Below are 21,019 nucleotides of genomic sequence, written 5' to 3'. Positions count from 1 at the left end.
CAGGTAAAAGGGATATTAAGTTGTCAGCCTTAGGTATCAACAGAAGTAACACCAACTGGAAACAGCATTAGGACCCTCACAGGAGGGTCTGGTTCACATTTATCTGTCCATCCTCTGCATAATTTGACCTTTCCCATCCCCCAACCCACTAAGACACTGGTCCCGCCTCTTGTACAAACCTCCCGGTATGTCTTCATTACTAGCAGCAGGGCAAGGTACTGCTACTTAAGCAGGGATAAAAGAAGACACAGAGAAGAGGGGATAAAAGGGGGTCTGGAAAAAGAAAGAAACATATACAGACAGAGACAGAGAGAAACTGTGAGAGAGAAGACGTGAAACAGAGCAAAAAAAGAAGAAACTTGAGGATAAAAAACAACAAAATTAGAGTCAATTGGGGAAAAAAGGGAGAAAGAAGGAGAAAAAACTGTTGGGGAAAAAAAGAGTTGAGATTTGTTGACGAAAGAGCCAGAAAAATAAAGAAGTGTTGCAAGAAAGCAAAAGGCTGGGGGGGGACGGAGATCGAAGAGCGGCACTTCATTGAAACGACAGAAACTGAGAAAGTGGCACGCTGACAGACGGCTGGTCCAGGATCCACAGGTAAGGCGAACGCAAATTATGATCCTATATTGTCATGTTCAGACTCGTGAAATCGGTTCAGCGATGTAAATGCAGGTTGAGGAAAATAAAGCGCGTCATCCCGACATCCGAGGCTCAAACTCTCACAGCATGCATTACAAAACAATTTTTTTTACGGCCCCCGTGCAGAAATCTTACATGTGAGAGGGAAAGAAAAGCTGAATTAAGTGTAAATCATCCTGTATGAGCCACAGATTTCTTCGAAGTTGCGCCAGCTGCTTTGAAAGGATTCCTCCAGCTGTGGCCTGTAAAGTGCGATGAAGGAAATGTACATGACATGGTTGAAGTTAAAAATCTGGACCCAATGATGAAAACCAAATTGGTCAGTGATTAGCTGAAATATAGCGGCTTTCTTCAACCCAATGTTTGGGTTGATGTTTCGGCGCGTTCATGTTCAATCAATGACAAAAAGCCAGAACGACAATGTGGTTGTAAATTGTGACCGGCACCGTAACTGTTTACATCATCACCTTCTGCTAGTACATGCCAGTTGAAGTAACCGATTTCTTCATGTGTTAATATGTATTTGCCTTATCTACAACTTGTGCTGTAATACTGTCAGGAAACACAAGCGTGTTTCTCCTCTTTCCGTTTGAGGCAAAGCACCAGCGCTGTCAGGGCTCCATCTATCGACTATCTCGGTCCGTCATCACTTATCTTTAGGAGTCAGTGTAAACAGCCGTGTTAAAAATGATTAAATTAAGAGGAAAAAAGGCTTGTGTGCTCATTAAATGTCAATCTTAAAAGTAGTAGGAGCGTGAACGGTGTGTTTGGTTTCGATAGCAGATTTCTTTCCCCGTTTGAAGTTCTGGAAGAAGTCGAAGCTGCACTGTGTTAACCTGCCATCATCACACCTTACAGTCATAGCACAATATAACCTCCCATTTATAATATTTATGATTTAATGATGTACTAAAAGTGCACTTTTAAACTCACAAATATGTTTATTATGTTTTGAATTGATGATTAAATGTTGAAGAGCTTTATTATGAGCTGTAAAACTACAGAAAAACTAGCACAACAGTATAAAAAGTAAAGATGTCTCGTCTCTAATTCAACATTTAATGAAGCATTATGAGTGTAATAATCTTTATCTTAAATGTTTTGTGCAATATCAGGTGCAATATTCTACTGTTGTTTGTAGCATTTATTTATACGGTTAACTACTATCAACCATTACATTCTGCAATATTAGTCAATGTTATGTACACTGTAGTTATGTAGTAGTACTGTGTAGTACTAGGCACTTATCTTAAATCTCTATTTCTTGTAGGAATTCTATTTCTAACTATATAGTTGTCACAAATAGTTGAATTCACAAATCTGTTGCAGTTATTTTATATTACTTGCACATTTTATTTTTACTGACTGTCTTCTCCATTTACATCTTATTCAAATCTCTCTATAATGTGATATTCTGTTCTAGAAGGAGCAACTGTAATGTACCAACTCCTCCGCTGGGATCATTAAAGTAATTCTGATTCTGATCACATTTGCAGTATAAGTTGCCCCTAAATAAAAGTCATGAGTAAGAGATCACTTGTTTTTAGGGCTAGGAGGGTGTTGTGTTTGTATAAATGCATTTACCTCTTTAAAAAAATGTAGTCAGTAGGGTAATCGTATAAGTATCATCAATATTAAAGCAATCTAACTTGATTGTTTTCTGTTACTTTTAGATCATGTCGGTACCAAACGTACTCAAATAAAGAAGAGAACATAAATATCAATAAGATGACTTTTATTCAGTCTTAATAACGAGCGTGTCTTCTGCAATAAGTGATGTGATGCTGAGCGATGCTGAGTGAGACTTGTGAAGGGATGTCATGTGTGCACATGTGCGTGGTTACCTGTGGTTGACTAGTACATAATCCTTTTTATAAAATTGTAATCCTGTTAGTAATCAGCTTTTTACTAAATGCTTCTGTAATCTAATTAAATCTTTTTTCCCCTGTAACTTTGACAGAAGTTAGTTATTGGTTCGGATAACATCATTTAAAATTAATTACATACATAACAATATGAGCTTTAAATAAGTTTAATGTCATAACTTGTTGTTACAACTCCTATAAATCTGTACCCCTGATTATAAATGATAACAATAGTAATAATAATAATAACAGAGTAATTAAGGATTTAGCTGTAAAACAGTTCTAAAGTAGTAACTGTAAAATATATCATCAAAACGACTCCTTTCATGCATATACTAAACAATAATAGTGTTGTATTGTTGTCTGGCATTGCTTATTGCTTTCATGAAGAATTCAATCATTTACATCAACATTTTCGTGGTTGATTGAATCACAAAGCTTCCACTCGCAGGCACTACCCACTATTAACAAACCAACTATGAACAAACTCAAACAAAACATGTCTGGAATCCAAATACAAAAAAATATAGCTTGTATGATTTTGAAATCGACATCTAATGAGGAAGACCCAGAGATAGACATGATCTTGCTTTGACCCTTCAATAATTTTGTCCAGATGTGAAACACTTTCTCAACCCCAGTGTCTTACTCTTTCTGCTGTAGAAGATCAATAACAGTCCGTCATTTTAAGACACTTTGGTCTTTTTCCATGATCACTTTTAACACCCTGGAAATAAAACCTCAAACTGTTTAATCAGTGGCCTGTAACAACGCTCTTACAGTGGAGCTGTTTTATGTCTGGGCAGCTGTAGTGTTAGGTGGAATATATACACACACAAACACACACTTTGTGTCCGTGTGTGTGTCCATCTGTGGTTGTACTCCGTACCAGCGAAAGAACATTGCATTTCTAGTTTTTGTCTTATTAGTGTACTTAGAATATAACTGTGTTTATCATCGAATAAACAACATAATATTTCTAGTTTTTGTCTAATTTGATACAAAGTTTGGCTTGTTATATCGCATGAGTGCACTTAGGGTGTAACTATTTGTTAATGGCCTCAAGGGAACATTATCAAATCTAGTTTTTGTCTAAATTGATAGATACTATGGTTTATTACATCATATGTTTATTCAGGGTATACAGGGTTTCTGCAGGCTGCAGACTTTTTAAGACCATTTTAAGACCTTTTTGAACTAAATTTAAGACCTACACGAAGTACGAAACAGTAAGGAAAAATAAAGTCCCAGAATTACTTTCAAAAGTAACTCAATTTATTGCCATTCACAGAGCAACTCAAACAATGAAGAATGGAGTGAGTGTGTGTCAAGGTTATTATACTTTTTAAATTTTATTAGTTTTTATTTTAATTTGTTTTTTCAGTTTGCTTTTTATTTCAGTTGAGTTTAATTAATTTAAGAAGTGATTAATAGTTTTAGTTTCGTTTTTATCTAGGAATTTAACCTATTTTAGTTAACCCTAATAACCCACACTTTTTAAAAAAAACTGTGCATGCATGCGCACGTGCGCGCGCACACACACACACACACACACACACACACACACGCACACGCACACACACACACACACACACACACACACAGTGTTCAAAATCCAAAGCACCTCCGCTTTCAACGTCGCCGAGTCGAAACGAAGATGGTTTGAATGTTGCTCGACTGCGAGACGGCAGAGGCGGCGCAGAGTTCGGGTCGAGCAGAACTGGACGAACTTGGACCGGGAACTGGTGACAAAGGCGTACAAAAGCGTGTGATAGCGTGACTTCGCTGGAGACTTTTAGAAGCTAACTGACATTTTATCTGATTTTGTGTGTGACACCAGCGCTTTCACACCAAATGTGCCCAATTTGAGGGTCCCCTTGCAGAGCGTACACTGCGTTTCAGATTCATCGTTATGCGGCTTTTAACCAACTGAATTCTGGTTGTTCAAGCCAACACACTTAATTTACACTTTTCCATAGTTGTAGCAGATTTCACACTCAAAGTCTTTCTGGAACTGGCGAAGTGTACGGCGATAAATTCCGGCCGGGCTTTTGGCAAAATGCCACTTACGTTCCTGGATACTTCAGCAAGAAGTACAAACCGCGGACCTAACTGTGACTCTCACCAACACGTTTCCCAAAAACAAAAAAGGCAATGACGGGAGCGGTAAATGAATGAATCATATTTAAGACCTGACTAAATGTAATTTAAGACCTATATGCAAAATATGGACGTATTTAAGACTTTTTAAGGCCTTAAATTTTAGATACATGAATTTAAGACTTTTTAAGGATGCGCGGACACCCTGGTATATCTGCATTAGTTTACAGTCTAATAAGGAACACATTATTTCTACTTTTCTCTAATTTGATGGTAGGTATGACTTCTTATGTCTTGTCTAGCAAATCTTGTTTTCCACGTATGGAAAAGTCATGGAAATGACTAAAATCCAAAGTAAAGTCAAGTTTTGGAAAAATCACGGTAGTATTATTATTAGAAATGAATTGTTAGAGTAATCTTCAATCAATAACCTTCCACGTAATTTAACAGCATTCGTTTTTTTTTCTCCCCCGTAGCTCTAAGAAACATCGATGTGTGCCGACGTTTCTGCTACTATCACAAACGTCTCGTCCTTTTTTTGGTAGATGCATTGGAAATATGAAATGAAAGAAGATCTACAAGGTTTGACGAAAGATTATATAGTCTATAAAATCAAATAAAAACAGTGCTCCAGTTTTACTTCTAGCAGTTCTGTTTCTATGATTTTCTCTGAGGTCACTCACAAACATTGTGCGTTGATGTTCTCACAGACAGAATAAATGATGAGACATATTTTTATCTAATGAGTGACTGTATTGTCTTGTGGCGTGTGGTCGTGTGTTATGGCATGACAGGAATGGAATACATTACATATCAGATTACTTTGTAAAGTGTAAATCCTTCTTGTCCTATATTTAATAATGTGTCCATCTCAGAGCCTCCCTGCTGAGTGTGTTTGAGAACCTGTCACATGAGAAATAAAATGCCAACAGTGTATAGACTGAGATGCTGGCTTTTATATGCTGGATGAATAGAAGGAATAACATGTTGTGTTAGCATTTATGTATAGTGTTTTTCCAACAAGGAAAACTGAAGAAGGAACCTACGTTTTCAAAGACTTTTCTGATTAGAATAATTTATGTGTACCTGTCGAACCACTAACAGATGAAAGCAGTGTGCAGTGTTGAGGCCCAGATGTCAGACGTGACACAGACGTTTAAAACTACCATCCGGTTGATTCATCCTTCACAATCCCCCCCCCCTTCCTTCGCCTCACTGACCAACAACGACTACTGATAGAGGAAAAGGAGAGGGTGCGTCACACATTGTACTATACAGGCCTTGACCTTCGACCTCCTCTCCAGGGGTTTCTGGGATCATAAAGTAGGAAATCAGGAGCTAAGTCCTTTGGGCCATGGGGAATATTTTTTTATAGACAGCCTCAGTGTTCCCTGAGTAGCCTAAAAACACATAGCATTTATAGCCTTACCTAATTGGCAAGGCTAGTTTCTTGAAAAACAAAAAAAACTGCATAAATATTGAGCAATAAAACAAAAGAAAGAACAGAAAATACAAATTATAGTTACTGAATTATAAAAGCATATAAAATCTCAATGAAACCACACTGAAGTATTTGGACACAGTGGTTATCAATTACAAGAAAGCACTTTCGACTGAAAAACATTTTTTTTTCTTAAGTGGTTTTCTGAGTTGTAAGGTCAAAGTAATGGACATTCAAAATTTAAAGGTGGGGTGAGCAGAGAAAAGTGGTTGATAGTTAAGTCTAATTCCCAGGTTGTCAGGTTTTCTCAACTGGGAAGGCAACAAACTATTTTAGTTACTAATACTAGTAGTACTACTACTACTATAAAATAGTAACACAAAATATATAAAATATAACTGAAAAACAAAAAAATACCTGAAAGTGGCACCTAAACATATCAACGACTCAAACGGCCTCTCTGAATGTATTTATTTTGAGTTGGTTAGATTTAAAACATGGTGTCCTCTTTCTCCTTCTGGTCATCATTTCTTTAACAATTGTAGAAAATGTGAGCATAATTTCCGAAATCAGGATTTTAGATACAGAATTTATCATTTAAACTGTTCATTTTGGCAGGCAGGCCACCAAACAGTGGCAGAGAAGGTTCGCTGGTCCATAGCTTCCCTTTAACATACTAATTATTTGAACCTATTTGAACTACAAAATAAGTAAGGGGAGAGAAGAAGGGCCCCAGCAGTTTGCAGAGGGCCCAAGAATCCAGAAAGTCGTGATATAATTTGAGTGAAGGGAGAGTATTTACCCACATATTGTCAAATGGTACCCTAGAGGCACTTTAACCTGTTTTACGTACCGTAGGGACGTCCAAGAGGGCGCTTTCACTGCGTTTTTTTCCAAACATGGGCCCACAAGTGTGAAAGAATGTAAATTTCTGAAAAAGGCATTTTACAGAGCTCCTGAACAGATGGTTTTAACTTGGATTTGGACACATTCATATATACTTAACATTATTATTTAAGGTGTGCTTGTTTTGTTCCAAAAATGAAATGAAAGTATTCAAACTCCATCAATGAATATTTAATCACTTGCTGTTTAACTTGACATGGGTCGCGGTTACACGCCAACAGAGACTCTGCAGCTGTACTAAACCACTTTTATCTCCTTGTTCTGGTTTTTATGACACACTGTCTGTAATTCTCACCACTCTCATCAACCTGTGTCCTGCGGCAGTCAGCTGATAAACACACCGTGCTGACAAAAAGCTTGACAAAAGCTTTGTACTGAGCCATATTTCATTGAAAATATGATTGTTTGGAACATGCTGAACAAATGGATCAAGAGCGGAAAAGTGTATTATGTTGCAGGAGGGGTTTATATAGTTTCTATTGACATCTCAGCAATTTATCTGCATTTAGATGTGAAACCGTTTTTGGAAACCATTGTACATACACGCTGTAAATCCGAGCAGCTCTGCTGTCCTCCAGAAAGGATCAAGATACAAACTGTTTTCAAACTTCTGCAAAACCATGGGAGGTGAGTGTTTGATAGTCAAAATAAAGAGACAAAAAAGAGCCTTGTTCTGATTCAGGCTATTGAATTTTTAAAGACAATGATGAAGCCCTCTTTGTGTTGCAGCCATAAAGACTGTAGATAGCTGTGAGGGGAAGAAGAATAGTCAATAGTTCTTCAAGTAAAAACCGAAATAACACTCCTATGAGTTGTTTTGATACCCTTTAAATTTAGCAAACAACAACACACAATATTAGAATCAAATATGTACTCAATTAACAAAAACATGTAATTGCTGTATTATCAGTCCTTGATAAAGACAAGACTCCTAATGATGTGATTTGTTGTATTTGCATCATTATTTCAAAGAGAATCTTTTTTTAAATCTTCTAACAACAGAGGAGGCACAACTTTAATCCAAAAGTGAAACTTAAAAATGAGCCAAGGGCCAAATGTAAACATCTTTTTCAAAATGATACGAGTATCCTGAGGTCCTGTAATTCACTATCTTACAGTCATGTCCCCACCACGTTTTAAAATGGCCAATTTTGTTCCCGTCTTTCTTTAAAAGCACAGTTTGTGAAAAGAAAATGTCTTCAAGAAAAACCTTCCACAAGAAATGATGACAAAGAAATCAGATGAAATGACTGTTGATGTCCCGTTATGAATAATTTTTCTACTCCAAAAACGCAAATGTTGAAGACAGAAAACAAAATGCAAAAAATGCAAAATAATTATGGATCCTACATATTTTGCCTCACAAAAATTAAATAGCATAAATGTTGATTTATATTTTATGAATATACTTTTGATTTCTTTTCTCTGCTATAAAACATCTGGCGGGCCAAATCAAACCTTATGGCCGGCCATCTTTATCCCACAGGCCCAACATTTGGCAGCCCTGTTTGGTAACATTCGAGTATTTTTTTTTTCTTCTAAATAAAAACATAAATAAATCTATTGTTTGCTCACACAAAGGAGTGATTTAGTCCTCCTCTCCCTAGTGCCCCAGTAACCCTTATCAGCATAAAACCTGGGAGGCGAATTCCTCGAGTTATAAATTGTAGGCAACTCAGAGGATCTGGATTTCAGCAGCTGGACTCACAGAGGAGTCACTGTTGGCTCAATATTTAACTGAGCAAATCAAACTGACACTGATTAATTGTAGTGGGACAAAACAAAGATTTTTTGAAAAGTTAGGGGTGACATGTTCACCCATCCATTCCAGAAAAACCCTTGGTTCTGTAACAGAGTTTGATCATTAGTGTGCACTTTCTTTAAAATTAGTGCTTTAGTATTTGTATTTATAATGCATTAATAATATAATGCATTAAATTTACCATGCAAAATTAACAACAGCAAAGTTAATCATTATTATTATGTAGAAATTATATCAGACTTTCCAGAAACTTGCCTATAAAAGTTTAAATTGTCTTGTGTCACCACATAGATTGTTTCTTACCAATATCCAACGTTTGTTTTAAAAACTGGTGTGAAAATGGCCGTTTAAATTAACATATTTAAATGTTCAATGCTTACAGAGGTTAAATAAATGTATTTCAGCTTCTTTAGCTCCGTTTCACTTGCAAAAAAAGGAAAGAAAGCTGGCCTCTCTCTCTCTCTGTGTGTGTGTGTGTGTGTGTGTGTGTGTGTGTGTGTGAGAAAGTGGAGCCAGCAACCACTGCAACAGAAAGGATAAATTTAAAAAGGAACCCCCACATTTATTACGTCCATGGGGATGGAAATTACTGCAAAATTATTTTGAAATGAGAACCAGACTGTCGGGGCGCTCTGATGTTATTCTTCCCCCTGTTCCGCCAGTTTCCTAGTCATGTTTCTTTAGAAAATATGAGTGAGTGTGTGTGTGTGTGTGTGTGTGTGTGTGTGTGTGTGTGTGTGTGTGTGTGGGTGTGTGTGTTTGGACAGACAAAGTCTAAAGATGCTTGGATTGATGTTCGCCCCGTGCAGGTCAGATATTTTGTCTCGGTTTTGCCACTAAGATGAAAGAACTGATCTTTTAGTCTGATTTTCAGTTAAAAGTTTAACTTTCCTTTTTAAACTTGTCCAGCGGCCACTGAAAATGGATCTAATATAGACTTTGTATGTCCTAATGGCTCATTTACCTTCCTATAAATGATGAAAAGCAACTTTTATTACAGTTAATTCCTTTTATTAGCATAATTACCGTATTTATAACAGGATGAAAGTTGCCATTTGATGGTGGGACACATTTGGTGAAACTAATACCATGTGTGTATTTGTTCTGCTGCCAGGGTCTGTATTCACCTACTTTCTTCACTGTTATCTAATAAAAGCGCATCTAATCTAATGAAAGTATGCACCCCTGGAGCACAGCTGCAATCCCCTGTAAATCCACAACACATGACCAGGCCTAATGATTGCCAGTTCACAAATAATCAGATCATTTAGAGTCATTAGTGTAAACACTTCACACTGCTCAGAGGAGAAAGAAATGAGGAGTTTGACAATGCCTCTAAACCACACGCTGTAGTTAATGTGCCATGAAAGTTGTACGCATTTTAAAATCAGCTAAATCTTATTTATTTTGGATTATTAGAATTAAACCACTCAATGTTTGGCCAAAGTTTTTTGTAGGACCCGAAAGGAGAGATATTCTGCTCATTTTCAGTTTCACAGTTTTAGTTGTGTTACTACTAGAATAGGTTTACATGCTTTAGTGCTCAAAAAACACAGATTTTCTCAGACTGTCCAGTGCAGCAGCTCTTAACTCCCCCTCTGTCTGAAAAGCTCTGTTTGACAGACGTCTTATCAGCTCTGACAGCGCTGTCAGCAGCCTGACAGAGACGCTTCGCAGTGGATTGATTTTAGAGCTGAACTGTGAAGAGGACGAACGCTTTTACTTTCTCTGACTGTGTGGAAATCTGATGTTTTCACATGACAGATAACGAAGAAAGGCGTTAAAATGCGAGGCTGCAAGTAAAGCATACTGATGTATGAAATCCTGAGTCAGGTAGGGACCCAGGATCACACTGCTGATAAACTAATTTAAAAACATGCTACTTTGGCTCTTATTCAACATCTTCTTACACAACAGGTCACAATTAGTAGCCTACAAACACGGAATTTAAATCTGCAAAGTAACCAGTAACTAAATGTATCAAAAAAAATGTAGTGGAGAAGAAGTATGAAGTAGCAGAAAATGCAAATACTCAAGTGAAGTACCTCCAAAGTGTACTTAAGAACAGTTCTTGAGTAATTTGCACTTCTTGATTTCTAAAAATCAGTATCGGCCCTGAGAAAGCCATATCGGTTGACCCCTAGAGTCGGGTACAGCCCTACCACATCATCATCAACCTTTAATAAGTATTTCAGTACAGATTTGTTGTTCATAATCCTTAGCCCCAAACTATTTAGCATTCAAGGCCCACCTATTTGAGCATCAACCAGGAAAAAAGTCTGTGAGTTTAGAAAAAACTACCTCATCCTCTGGCACTTAGGGAAGTATACGTGTTTCCTAACCTGTTTCCATGTATTATTGTTTTACCTGCAGACTAAGCAGTCATAGGCTTTCTGTTCTATAAAAGCCTTCATTTTTTATATTTATTACTATTGACAGGTCCCATTTCACAGATTATGTCAAAGCATTTATTTTAAAAGGGCAAAATGCGCGATAAAAGCCAAAGTATGTTTCCCTTTTCTGTTTCTCATTTCTGAGGGTAATAATAATGTCAGTTAGATGGTTCGAGCTTTGAAATATTAAATCGTACATCTTTACTGACGACATCTTAGCCTCAGGTGCACATACACAACATGTTTGGAACTTTATAAAATACAAAAATGTAAACAAAAAAACAGCCATTTTTATCAGTTCTCAGTTTCAAGAGGGAGGTAATTATCGGTTACCGGCAGACATAAAATCCATATTGTTCATCCCTACCGATAATAAACGTAATGTTGTGATACACTACTGAAAATGAGTTAGGGATATTGGGATATGCAATAAAAGTCAAATGAAATGTGTAGCATTATTTTGGGCAAAACACAAAATAAAAATTCAGATATGGCACAGACTAAACAATACAGTGAAAGAATAAAATATCCCAATAACAATAAGGAATTTCTTATTTATTTTTTTAAAAAAGTTTCCTTTAAACAATTTCAGATGTTTCAGTAATATTTCCTTTGGATTAGAAACGCAGAATATAACCAAGTTCAGGTTACCTTGAACTCGCATACACTGCAAACTCAGTGGGCCCTCACTCATTGATTAATCATTAATCACACTCTTAAGCCAGTGTGTAGCAAAATAAAAATAAAGACACCCCCTCTGTAGCAGGCCTGATGAGAGGCACAAAACCAATGGCCAGAAAGTTAAAGTGTGGTACCTTATTTCCAGTGCAGTCTGAAGGGTTACCAGCCTCTGATGAAGAAGCAGATGGCCGACAGGTGTCCAGAGGCCGCGCTCTCTGCAGCCTCTCCGTGATAAACAAAATGGCGCACAGATTTCCGGTGACAGCCTCGTTCCTCCAGCTCAGTCCAGTGAACATACAGTGTTGACTTGAATCAGTAGTGTTAGCTCGAAGCAGTCTGTTAAAATCTTCAGGGTTTCCACGTCAGAAACGACGAACTAAAAACCTTTAACGGTCGCTGAGTTAGCTAAACAGAGGCTAAGAGTCGGTGCACTTTGCTAATGAATGCTAACAACAAACTGTAGGCTAATGAGCTAACATAAACAGGTGAAGCTAAAACTGTGGAGTAGAAATGTCTTTAGCTGCTCACAGAAAATGTGTAGCATGAATATTCTGACACAGACTCACGAGTAGAAAGTCTGAGACATCAACTACAACAACTATTTGTTTACATCAACTTCTCAAGGTGATTTTTTCAGTCAAGTTACAAAACTTAGCTCGGGCTCGTACTTCCTGTTTCGCGCGTTCGCCAATCAACCACCTCAACCAATGAACGATCAGTATTACTCTTCTTCGCGGGTACCACTTCCTGTTACAACCACGACTTTTTTCAAAATAAATCAAAATAATCATTATGCCTGTGCACCTTTTTGAAACTGATTTATTACAGTCTACATCTTTAAATCAACCATGAAATAGCCTTTGTATCATATTTGTGATGCATCTTTGAACCTTTTTAAAGTTTTGAACCAGAGGCGGGTATAAAAAAAAAAAAGTCGATTGACACCCCTATATTGTACTTGATGTAACATTCTAGTTTTCTTGTCTGCTTTACTATTAAGTCATATACCTTCATTTTCACATAATTTATTACAATATATGGTATTTGTTTTCACCTGGTTACAAGTGCATGTTCTTCCCCATTAAAGTCAAATGAAAATTATACTGTCCACACTGTCCATTTGAAAAGAAAGCTGTCAAATGCATGACTTCAGTCACATCTCATGAGGACTCCACCATCAGTGATTTTATACATCAAAAAGATGACATAAACTCCAGAATGATACGTGGTGATACGTCTTCCATCATCAAGGTCAAAATTTCTTAATTTTTTGTCAGCTTGGGACATGAAATTCAAGTTTGTTGTCGATGTTTGGGTCTGAAATGTTACGAAATCGTAATTGTCATATCTGAAATTTAAAAATGAGTCAACAAGATCTGTACAAACTGAGATGCAGCAGTAAAAACTTTTGCCTTTCAGCAACCACAAAGAGACTATTTTCCCCTCAGTATCATCAACTTTTGAGCAAAAACATCATTACAACATCAATGACATGTCACAGCACAGTGACACTGCAGCATATCCAAAGATGTGTGCGAACTGACAGGAGCTCTCCATTCAGCACCACATAACCACTATGCCACAGGTCCAGAGACTCAGTGACTGCAGTATTTTTCAGAAAAATCACTTTTTTTCAGCACAGAACATTTTTTTTATTTTTCTGACCCTGCAGCTGTCCCACTGGGAATAACAGCGCCACAGGTTTTCTGGCACACAGTTACACAGACCTGAGAGTCATGTTAGGTGACCGAGAGTGTTTTTCTGATGTTTGTCTAAATCCTATTCTGGCTTTCTTGCTCGTGGCATGATGCACTCTTGTGTGTCCTTTCAAGTTTGACAAGAGCTACACTGAAATATCAAACTTTCCAAAGCAATATTTTCATTTTTTTCTACAACGGTATATGCGCTCTTTTCTGAGCTCATTATCAGCTGTTTTGTCATGCATGTCTGATCACACAGTGCTTCTGTATGCACTGTACAGTATACCTTTTCAGCATTGTTTCAGTCATCATACCCATGAGTTGTTCAGTGCATCATTATTGAATCAGCCATGTGAATATTGGATTTTTAAATATATTTACACCTGTACTGCAGTGTGATTAAAAGTTTTACGAGGTACTTTGAGAGATCAGATTTCCACAAGTCTTAGAGGGCTGGTCATTTTCATGGCAGTGGCGATGATGCCTCTTTTGTTCTTGTGTGACATTCACTATTATTTATTTATTTATTTATTTGCAGATGTTGGCTTTTGCGATTCTGCAATCGACGGATATGTTAAAATGTGTGCGTATCATTGTACAATACTGCCATTTCTAACATTCGTTTAGTATCACATTTGCATGAAATGTATATCAGCTGCTTTCATATTCAGAGGTGGACAGGATGGTGGTGTTTCAAGACAGACAGTTTCAACATTTGTTGGCACTGAACCACTGGGGGATAAAAACAAAACAGCTATTTTAAGCCAAAACATAATCTTTTCTGTTTCCTAACAAGTGGTTTTTGTGCCTAAACATAACCAGTACATTTCAATCATGAGAGACTTTTCAGAGAATCAAAACAAGAGAGAGGAACTGAAGTAAAATCAGTTTTATTGTGAACAGAGGGAATTGACTTTGGTGCTTAGATCCTGGCAGGAAGTAGATCAGCATGAGCAGCAGTCCAGAATATAGGGTGTAGACAAAATAAAGCTGACTCGATGGTGGTGATGAGGAATGGAGCTTTTTACGATGCTGAAATGACAGCAGGCAGAGAAAGAGAGCTTACAAATGATTGGCTGGAGGGCAACGTGATAGGTTGCGATTGGACGAAGAGGACAATGAGCTGGAGGGCTTGTGACTTAGAGGGCATGTGTAAAGAGAGAAGACTGAAGTTTCGCTGAGCTTCATAAGTAACAACATAAAGAAGTCTAGCGTTTTAACATTTCAGTGGTTTGCAGAAACATACATTGCCAACTTTTATTCAGGTGACTGTGTTTCCAACGTGTTAACACATCAGATTAAAATGAGACTCACAGCAGCTTTTTTGGAAAATATCGCTTCTAAGTTCAGATTGAGGAGAAACTTCTGATCTGCAGATACCTTGGAATGATTTTGTGTTTGCACTGAGAAGATAATGCACAGATATGAATCTCCTTCTCCCTGCAGTGTCTCATAGCTTTCATCTTATATCTGGACAGCAGCATGTAGAGCGAGGACACTTCTGGCGTCATATTTTGTCCACACATCTGCAAATGTTTTTGTTGCCTGTTAACTGAGTTTTCTGTAATAGTTTCGCCTCTTACAATCATCCTGCTTTGAAATGGAGCAGTGCACTGAAGGGTGGTTTCCAAACCCTCATGAGAACCAGTCGCTACCATCCTCTGTTGGTGCTTTAAAGTCGAACCAGACGCTGTGCGGGAGACGTATCAAGGTGGATCGAGGTGCTATTTGACAAATACAATGTGTGTAACATTCTTGCTTGATGCTTCCAGCGCTTTCAAAGGCATTGCACAATGCTTAAAGTGATACTCCACCTACAATCTTAAAACCCTGTGGGCTTCAACAGTGCTGTAAAGACTACCATCATATCCTGTTTCACAAAAAAAAAGAGTGACTGGTCAGCTTCATGTTACTTATAACTGATTCTGAAGTTGTCACGGATGAAAAATGAATCAAAACGTTAAATCTCTTAAGCGAATAAACACATGGAGTAAAGTGTCAGTGTTTTCCCCCTTTTTTCTTTGAAGTTCATGTTTCATTACTAATCTGACAAAATCACGTCACCGCTTATGTTTATTATACATGCATACCTTCACGAACACACTGTATGCTACGGGTCGACCGATTACTGGCCTGGCTGACTACTGGATCCACTACTTCACATTTTTGGGATTATGGTAATCAGTGTTCTTTAAATCAGATTGCCAGTAAAGGAAATTAATTTTAAAAATGCACTACTTTGGCTCTGATGCAGCATGAAACCTGCAAAGTAACTAGTAGCTAAAGTTATCAAATGAATAGTAGAAGTGGACTAAAAGTAACATGACATCATTTTGTCTACCCAGTGGAAAACCATGCAAGAAGAAGGTCTGCAGCTATGAAGCCAGGTACCAAATTAAATTAAATTCAGTCTCAACACAAAAGAAAAATGAAAAGAATAAATATGAGTAATACTTTGAAATTACAAACACACGATACTACAAAAAAAAAGCCTGGATGGAGTTCTCTGGTGCTGAAAATGGAGGAAAATAACCTGGACTATGAGACTGAACAGACTGCGTTGTTCCAACAGCCTGAAACAACAGAAAAAATAAAAAATGAAATAAATAACACTGCCTGGGCTGAACCTTTCGCTGGCCTTGGTTACCCTGTCTGCAGTGCTTCAGCTCCCTGCTCAGTTTCATCATCTTCTGTCAGAAAGACAAACGAATGGAAAGAGAGACACAGAGAGAGAAAAAAAAATAGGCAACGTAAAACACATGCAAGCCAAGCAAGGTTAGTCCAAAATGTTCCAACATCTTCCAGCTCCTCCTGGATGATCCTGAGGTGCTCGCAAAGGCCGATGAGATATATCGTCCATCCTATGTGTTCTGGGTTCCCCAACGGAGGCACATGTGCCCAGACAGCCTCCAAAGGCAGGCACCTGAGAGGCAGCCTTATCACCTGACAGACACTGCTTTCACTGAGTCCTTTGGCTGGAAGTAAAACTCATTACAGCCGCATGTGGTCGTCCAGGTCAGGGTTGGAAATCACAGATCATCAAAGGAGAAAAATATAGATTGTTTTTTTGTGCAAAAAGATGATATGAGGGACTGTGGCAGATCTTTTCAACCACTCATTAAGAATGAAATAATTAAAAACCCCTGTATGAACAAAGTGAGACTTTTCTCAGGTCCCTTTATGATGAGGTCACTTAAAATTATGAATGGTTGTTTCTCCCTGTGTGTCAGCCCTGTGATGAACGACTTGTCCATGGTGTGCCTGGCCGTTAGTCCAATGTCAGCTGGGATTGGTTCCAGCCTTCCCCCCTGCAACCCTGCAAAGGATAAGTGGTTAGAGATGATAGATGGATGGATGTTGGGTTCAGGCCATCTCAACAATGGACCCATGAAGACCTACAGCAAAAACCAGCAGGTTCACTGAAGTGAATATCCAGCTCTTAATGGGACACCAGTTGAAAGCTGGAGGGAGAGTCCCATTTTTGATTGCCCTCTGTTGGTTTTCCTCGCGCTGTCACAATTCTCCTGTATTTCTCCCGACACTTTCTCGAACTTTTCTCTGTTCAGCGTGTAGCCTGCTGTACTGTTGTGCCTCGTCCTCTTCAGATCAGAGAGTGCGAGACAGACAGAAAAAAAACGTTGAAACTAATTTCAATTTTCACATTAAAAAACCCATATGAAAGTAATTTTACACATTGAAGTGTGACAGGTCACGAGGAGCATTACTACATGTGAAAAAAAGTAGTATAAAGCCTTTTGTGGCTCCAGGGGAAGCTGCATGTAATCTGATGTAATCTTGCTGATTTCATAAAAGTTCATATACTTTAAATTTACTTCTTTGAATTCCCATTAGGAGAATTCAGCGTCATGCCTTTTAACTCTTAGCATCCATTGTTGTTACTTTTGTTCCAGGGAAAGATGCAGGCCTTCCTGTTGTTTGGCTGTTTTGTGCTCGCCGTGACGGAGTACGTCCTCAGCTCGGCTCACATGGTCCCGGATGAGGGGCTCTCGAGCAACCAGGTCGTTGTATCCGGTGCTCTGTCTCAAAATCTTGAGACGGGCACACCTCCTGTAGTTATTGTAGGTAAGTTTGCAAGTTCCACTTTCTTTGTAGAGACACATTCCAGATTGAATGGTAGTTTGAATATCTCCAATGTTCATACATATATTTTTTCAGAATGTTGCATTCATAATGTTCCTGTCAATGTGTCTTGACTGATCAGATCTCACCTCCCTGCTCTATATGCGAATATGCACCTACAGCATGAGAACAAACTGAAACTTTTTTTTCTACAGAGAAAGAAATATATTCATGTATAACATTTGCAGAATGAATGAGTAGTCCCAAAAAGTTAATAATATGTCGTAGACAGCGTTTCACAAAGTTTAAAACATTTCTCTGAATGCAAAAGTTTCAAAATTCTGCATTTTTTAAAGGGAGTCTGGTGACTTTCTCCGCTTTCTTCTTTCTACAAAGAAGTAACGGGCTTTTACGGCAAAACCGCAACAAACTGAAAGAAACATCTTAATGTTTTGTACTAAAAGTTTGTTAAGTTTCTGCAACAGGTGATCTGAATCCACTGCAATCAGTCTAGAGGGATTTTGACATTCAGCTAAAAGAAAACGATAAGTACTACAGAATGGGACTGCTACATGTAAAGTGTGCCAGGTTGATAACCGAGACAGTAATTCCTCGCTCTCTGGCATCAGTTAAAGATCTGCCTCCCGCCTCCAGCTCGTCTAACACTCAGGATTCTGACTCCTGACTTTCCTTCTGCTGGCTACCTTTCGGTTTTAGAATAATTATTGAATTAATTATTTTTATTGCCGTGTCCCTTCCCACTCCTCGAAGATCTTCACATGCATCATTACTTGCTGAGGTTTAGACTAATACAGAAAGGTGATCGAGGGTTTGCGGTCAGGGAATAATCTGCCTCAGGAGATCAGAGCTGCAAAGTCTTGTCTTATCTTTTAAATCACTTAGCTCAGCTTTTTGTTGATTTTATTTGCTTTATGACATCCTGTTTTACGCTTGTGTGTTCTGTTTCCAGTTTTTATTGCTTTGAGCTTGTTTTATTGGCTTTGTGTTGTATTCGGTTCTGTAAAGCACTTAGCGACTGTGCTTTGAAAGGTAATTTATTAATACGGTTTGTTATTTATAATCATCACCATCAATTATCTGCCATTTATCAGTACCATGGATTTTTACAGTTTTGTTCCAGAGGCATCTTTATTTTCCAATGTTCTCTTTCAGAGTTGCCTAAAGCAGAAAAGAAGAACAAGAAATCGAAGAAACAGAAAAAGGTATGACAAAAGAGGTTTTGACCATGTGTGAATTTGATTTATTCAGAAATCCTGCTGGGAAATAAAATTAGATGATACATAGTACGAGTAAATCCAACGCGTTCTCACTCACAACTCGTCAAATAAAGCAGTTTGGTCAGTTTCAAACTGTGATGCTCTACCTGCTTCTATGCGAAGGTCTCTGCAGTCAAGTTAGGAATAATATGTGATATGCAATGTCCATGTTAGACTTTCAAAATAAAGCCTCCGCGGTCAGAAAGACAACAACACATAATATCCAACATCCGGTTAGACTTTCAAAATAAAGCATGCTGACAAACAGTTTACATATTAAGACATATTATGACTTTTGGACTGTTATTAACGTTGTAAAAAATGTTTAGACTGGAAAAAGTATTTGGTTAAAGGTGCAATATGTAAGAAGTAGCCACCTATCAAATTCATTCTCATATGAATATCAACAGATAAGCTGCTAACTGCTGCTTAATCTTGCTGCCAGTACCTAGTTAGCCCAGTTAGCCATGCAGTTAGCAGTGCGGACTGGGAGCCCAGGGAGTGTTGTGGGTGCTGTGTGTGGACTGGCATGCTAACCTCAGTAGATATCTCTGCAACACAATACAAATACATCATAATGTCATTTCCCCACATTCTGTTAATAATATTAGTGGATTTTTGAACACTTTCCAATTAAATTCTCACATATTGCCTCCTTTAACTTTCTGACTCTGTCCAGGCTGCCGTGTGTAACATGATAGGAGTGAGAACGGGCTGATGAATGTTCTGTTTCTTGTGTGACAAACTAATTTTAACTCAAAACTTACTCACTTTCTAGCTTTGCCCAAACATTCAGCTGCTTCTCATGGTCATGATCACAGACAAGCTTGGAGTAATTTGAGTGGACCAATTTAAGCTGTGATTATCTTGTCACACATATTGTTACCAAAGCCAAGAAAAGAACTCATATACTCGAAACATATCTCCTTTTTCTTTCACAATCCAGCTGTACCAGAACTTCCACTTACAACACATTAATAATACTTATTCTTTAACGTCACACACCCTCTATCTTTCTCTGATTTATCATATTTTGCTTGCTGTTCCAAGAGCAGCATACTCTTCCAACAGTATGATCTCATGTCTCTCTCGCCTTTTTCCCTTAGAACAAATTTGGTGTGAAGAAGCGCCCTCCTCCTCCCGCTAACTGCATTCCCGTGGGGGGAAGCTGTAAATCTCCAGGCAACGTGTGCTGTGATTTCTGCGCCTTCTGCAAGTGTCGGCTCTTCAGAACTGTCTGTTACTGCCGAATGGGCAACCCTCGCTGCTGAACATCCAGCTGCAGCCCGTCCCAGCTCCAAGCTATCAGACCCATTTAAAAAGCACTTCACGCTAAAAGCAAACCGCTCGAAGTGAACACTGAGAGGTGAATCACTTTGAGTCCTCGGTTTTGTAACTTTACCCCAAAATTCACTGCATGAAAGCACTTTATCACAGAGGACTGCACCACAATGAACTTTCCTAAAACCTTACAGGGTGTACTGCTTATACCAAAGCACTGCAATAATGATTTAAAATAAGTTTTTATTTTACTTTGAGCTTCAAGCATACATTATATATATATATATATATATATATATATATATATATATATATATATGCACAAATAATTCTATATAGTGCTTTATTTTTCACATTGTTTTACTCAAACTTTATTTACAATGGGTATCAAGCCCATGAAGCCTAGTATAATTGTTTTAATAACAATGTTATTGCTTTTATTTAGAGCACTCACTTCATGTAATCCTATCTTTTAGTCCAGGAAGCACCTTCTCTGCACCTTTTTTTTATTTATAATATCATCTGTTGACTGAAAAAGACCAAAAACAATGTTTTACTGCGTCTATAAATACTTTATTACTTCCACGTTAATGGCTCGTAACTGAGAAATACTGTAAATCACTGCCTGGCCCAAAAAAAGTCACCACCTGGATTTAATTAAGCAAACAGCCTTCCATTGGATAATTACTGCAGTTATTAATATGTTTTAGCGGGCAACAAGTATTAAACACTAACTGATGCAGTAAGTAGCTTCTCATTTCTTAAATAACCATGTCGAAGGACATATCCTGTGGTCCTGGAAAAGAAAGAGGATCAAATAATTGGCCTGCATCAAGCAAAGAAAACAACAAAGGAGATGCTGAAATTGCTAAAATTGGGTTAAGAACTGTCCAA

General features: G+C 38.0%; 1 protein-coding gene across 1 annotated transcript; it reads left to right on the top strand.

Annotated features, from left to right (window-relative positions):
* Positions 1-244: 244 nt before the first annotated feature.
* asip1 (agouti signaling protein 1) lies at positions 245-20,310 on the top strand. Its single transcript, XM_084348539.1, has 4 exons — positions 245-597; positions 17,399-17,570; positions 18,741-18,790; positions 19,951-20,310. The coding sequence occupies exons 2-4, from the start codon at positions 17,405-17,407 to the stop codon at positions 20,113-20,115; spliced, it is 381 nt and encodes a 126-aa protein (XP_084204665.1). The 5' UTR covers positions 245-597; positions 17,399-17,404; the 3' UTR covers positions 20,116-20,310.
* Positions 20,311-21,019: the final 709 nt, after the last annotated feature.

This window comes from Pagrus pagrus (genome assembly GCF_965226575.1).
Source record: "Pagrus pagrus genome assembly, chromosome: 3".
NCBI lineage: Eukaryota > Metazoa > Chordata > Actinopteri > Spariformes > Sparidae > Pagrus > Pagrus pagrus.
The sequence above is the reverse complement of the archived record's forward strand: the minus strand, read 5'-3'. Positions and strand labels throughout refer to the sequence as shown.

Coding starts and splice junctions, on each gene's coding strand:
- asip1 (XM_084348539.1), top strand. CDS start 17,405: ATGCAGGCCTTCCTGTTGTTTGGCTGTTTTGTGCTCGCCGTGACGGAG. Junction 17,571..18,740: donor ACCTCCTGTAGTTATTGTAG/GTAAGTTTGCAA, acceptor GTTCTCTTTCAG/AGTTGCCTAAAGCAGAAAAG. Junction 18,791..19,950: donor AATCGAAGAAACAGAAAAAG/GTATGACAAAAG, acceptor TTTTTCCCTTAG/AACAAATTTGGTGTGAAGAA.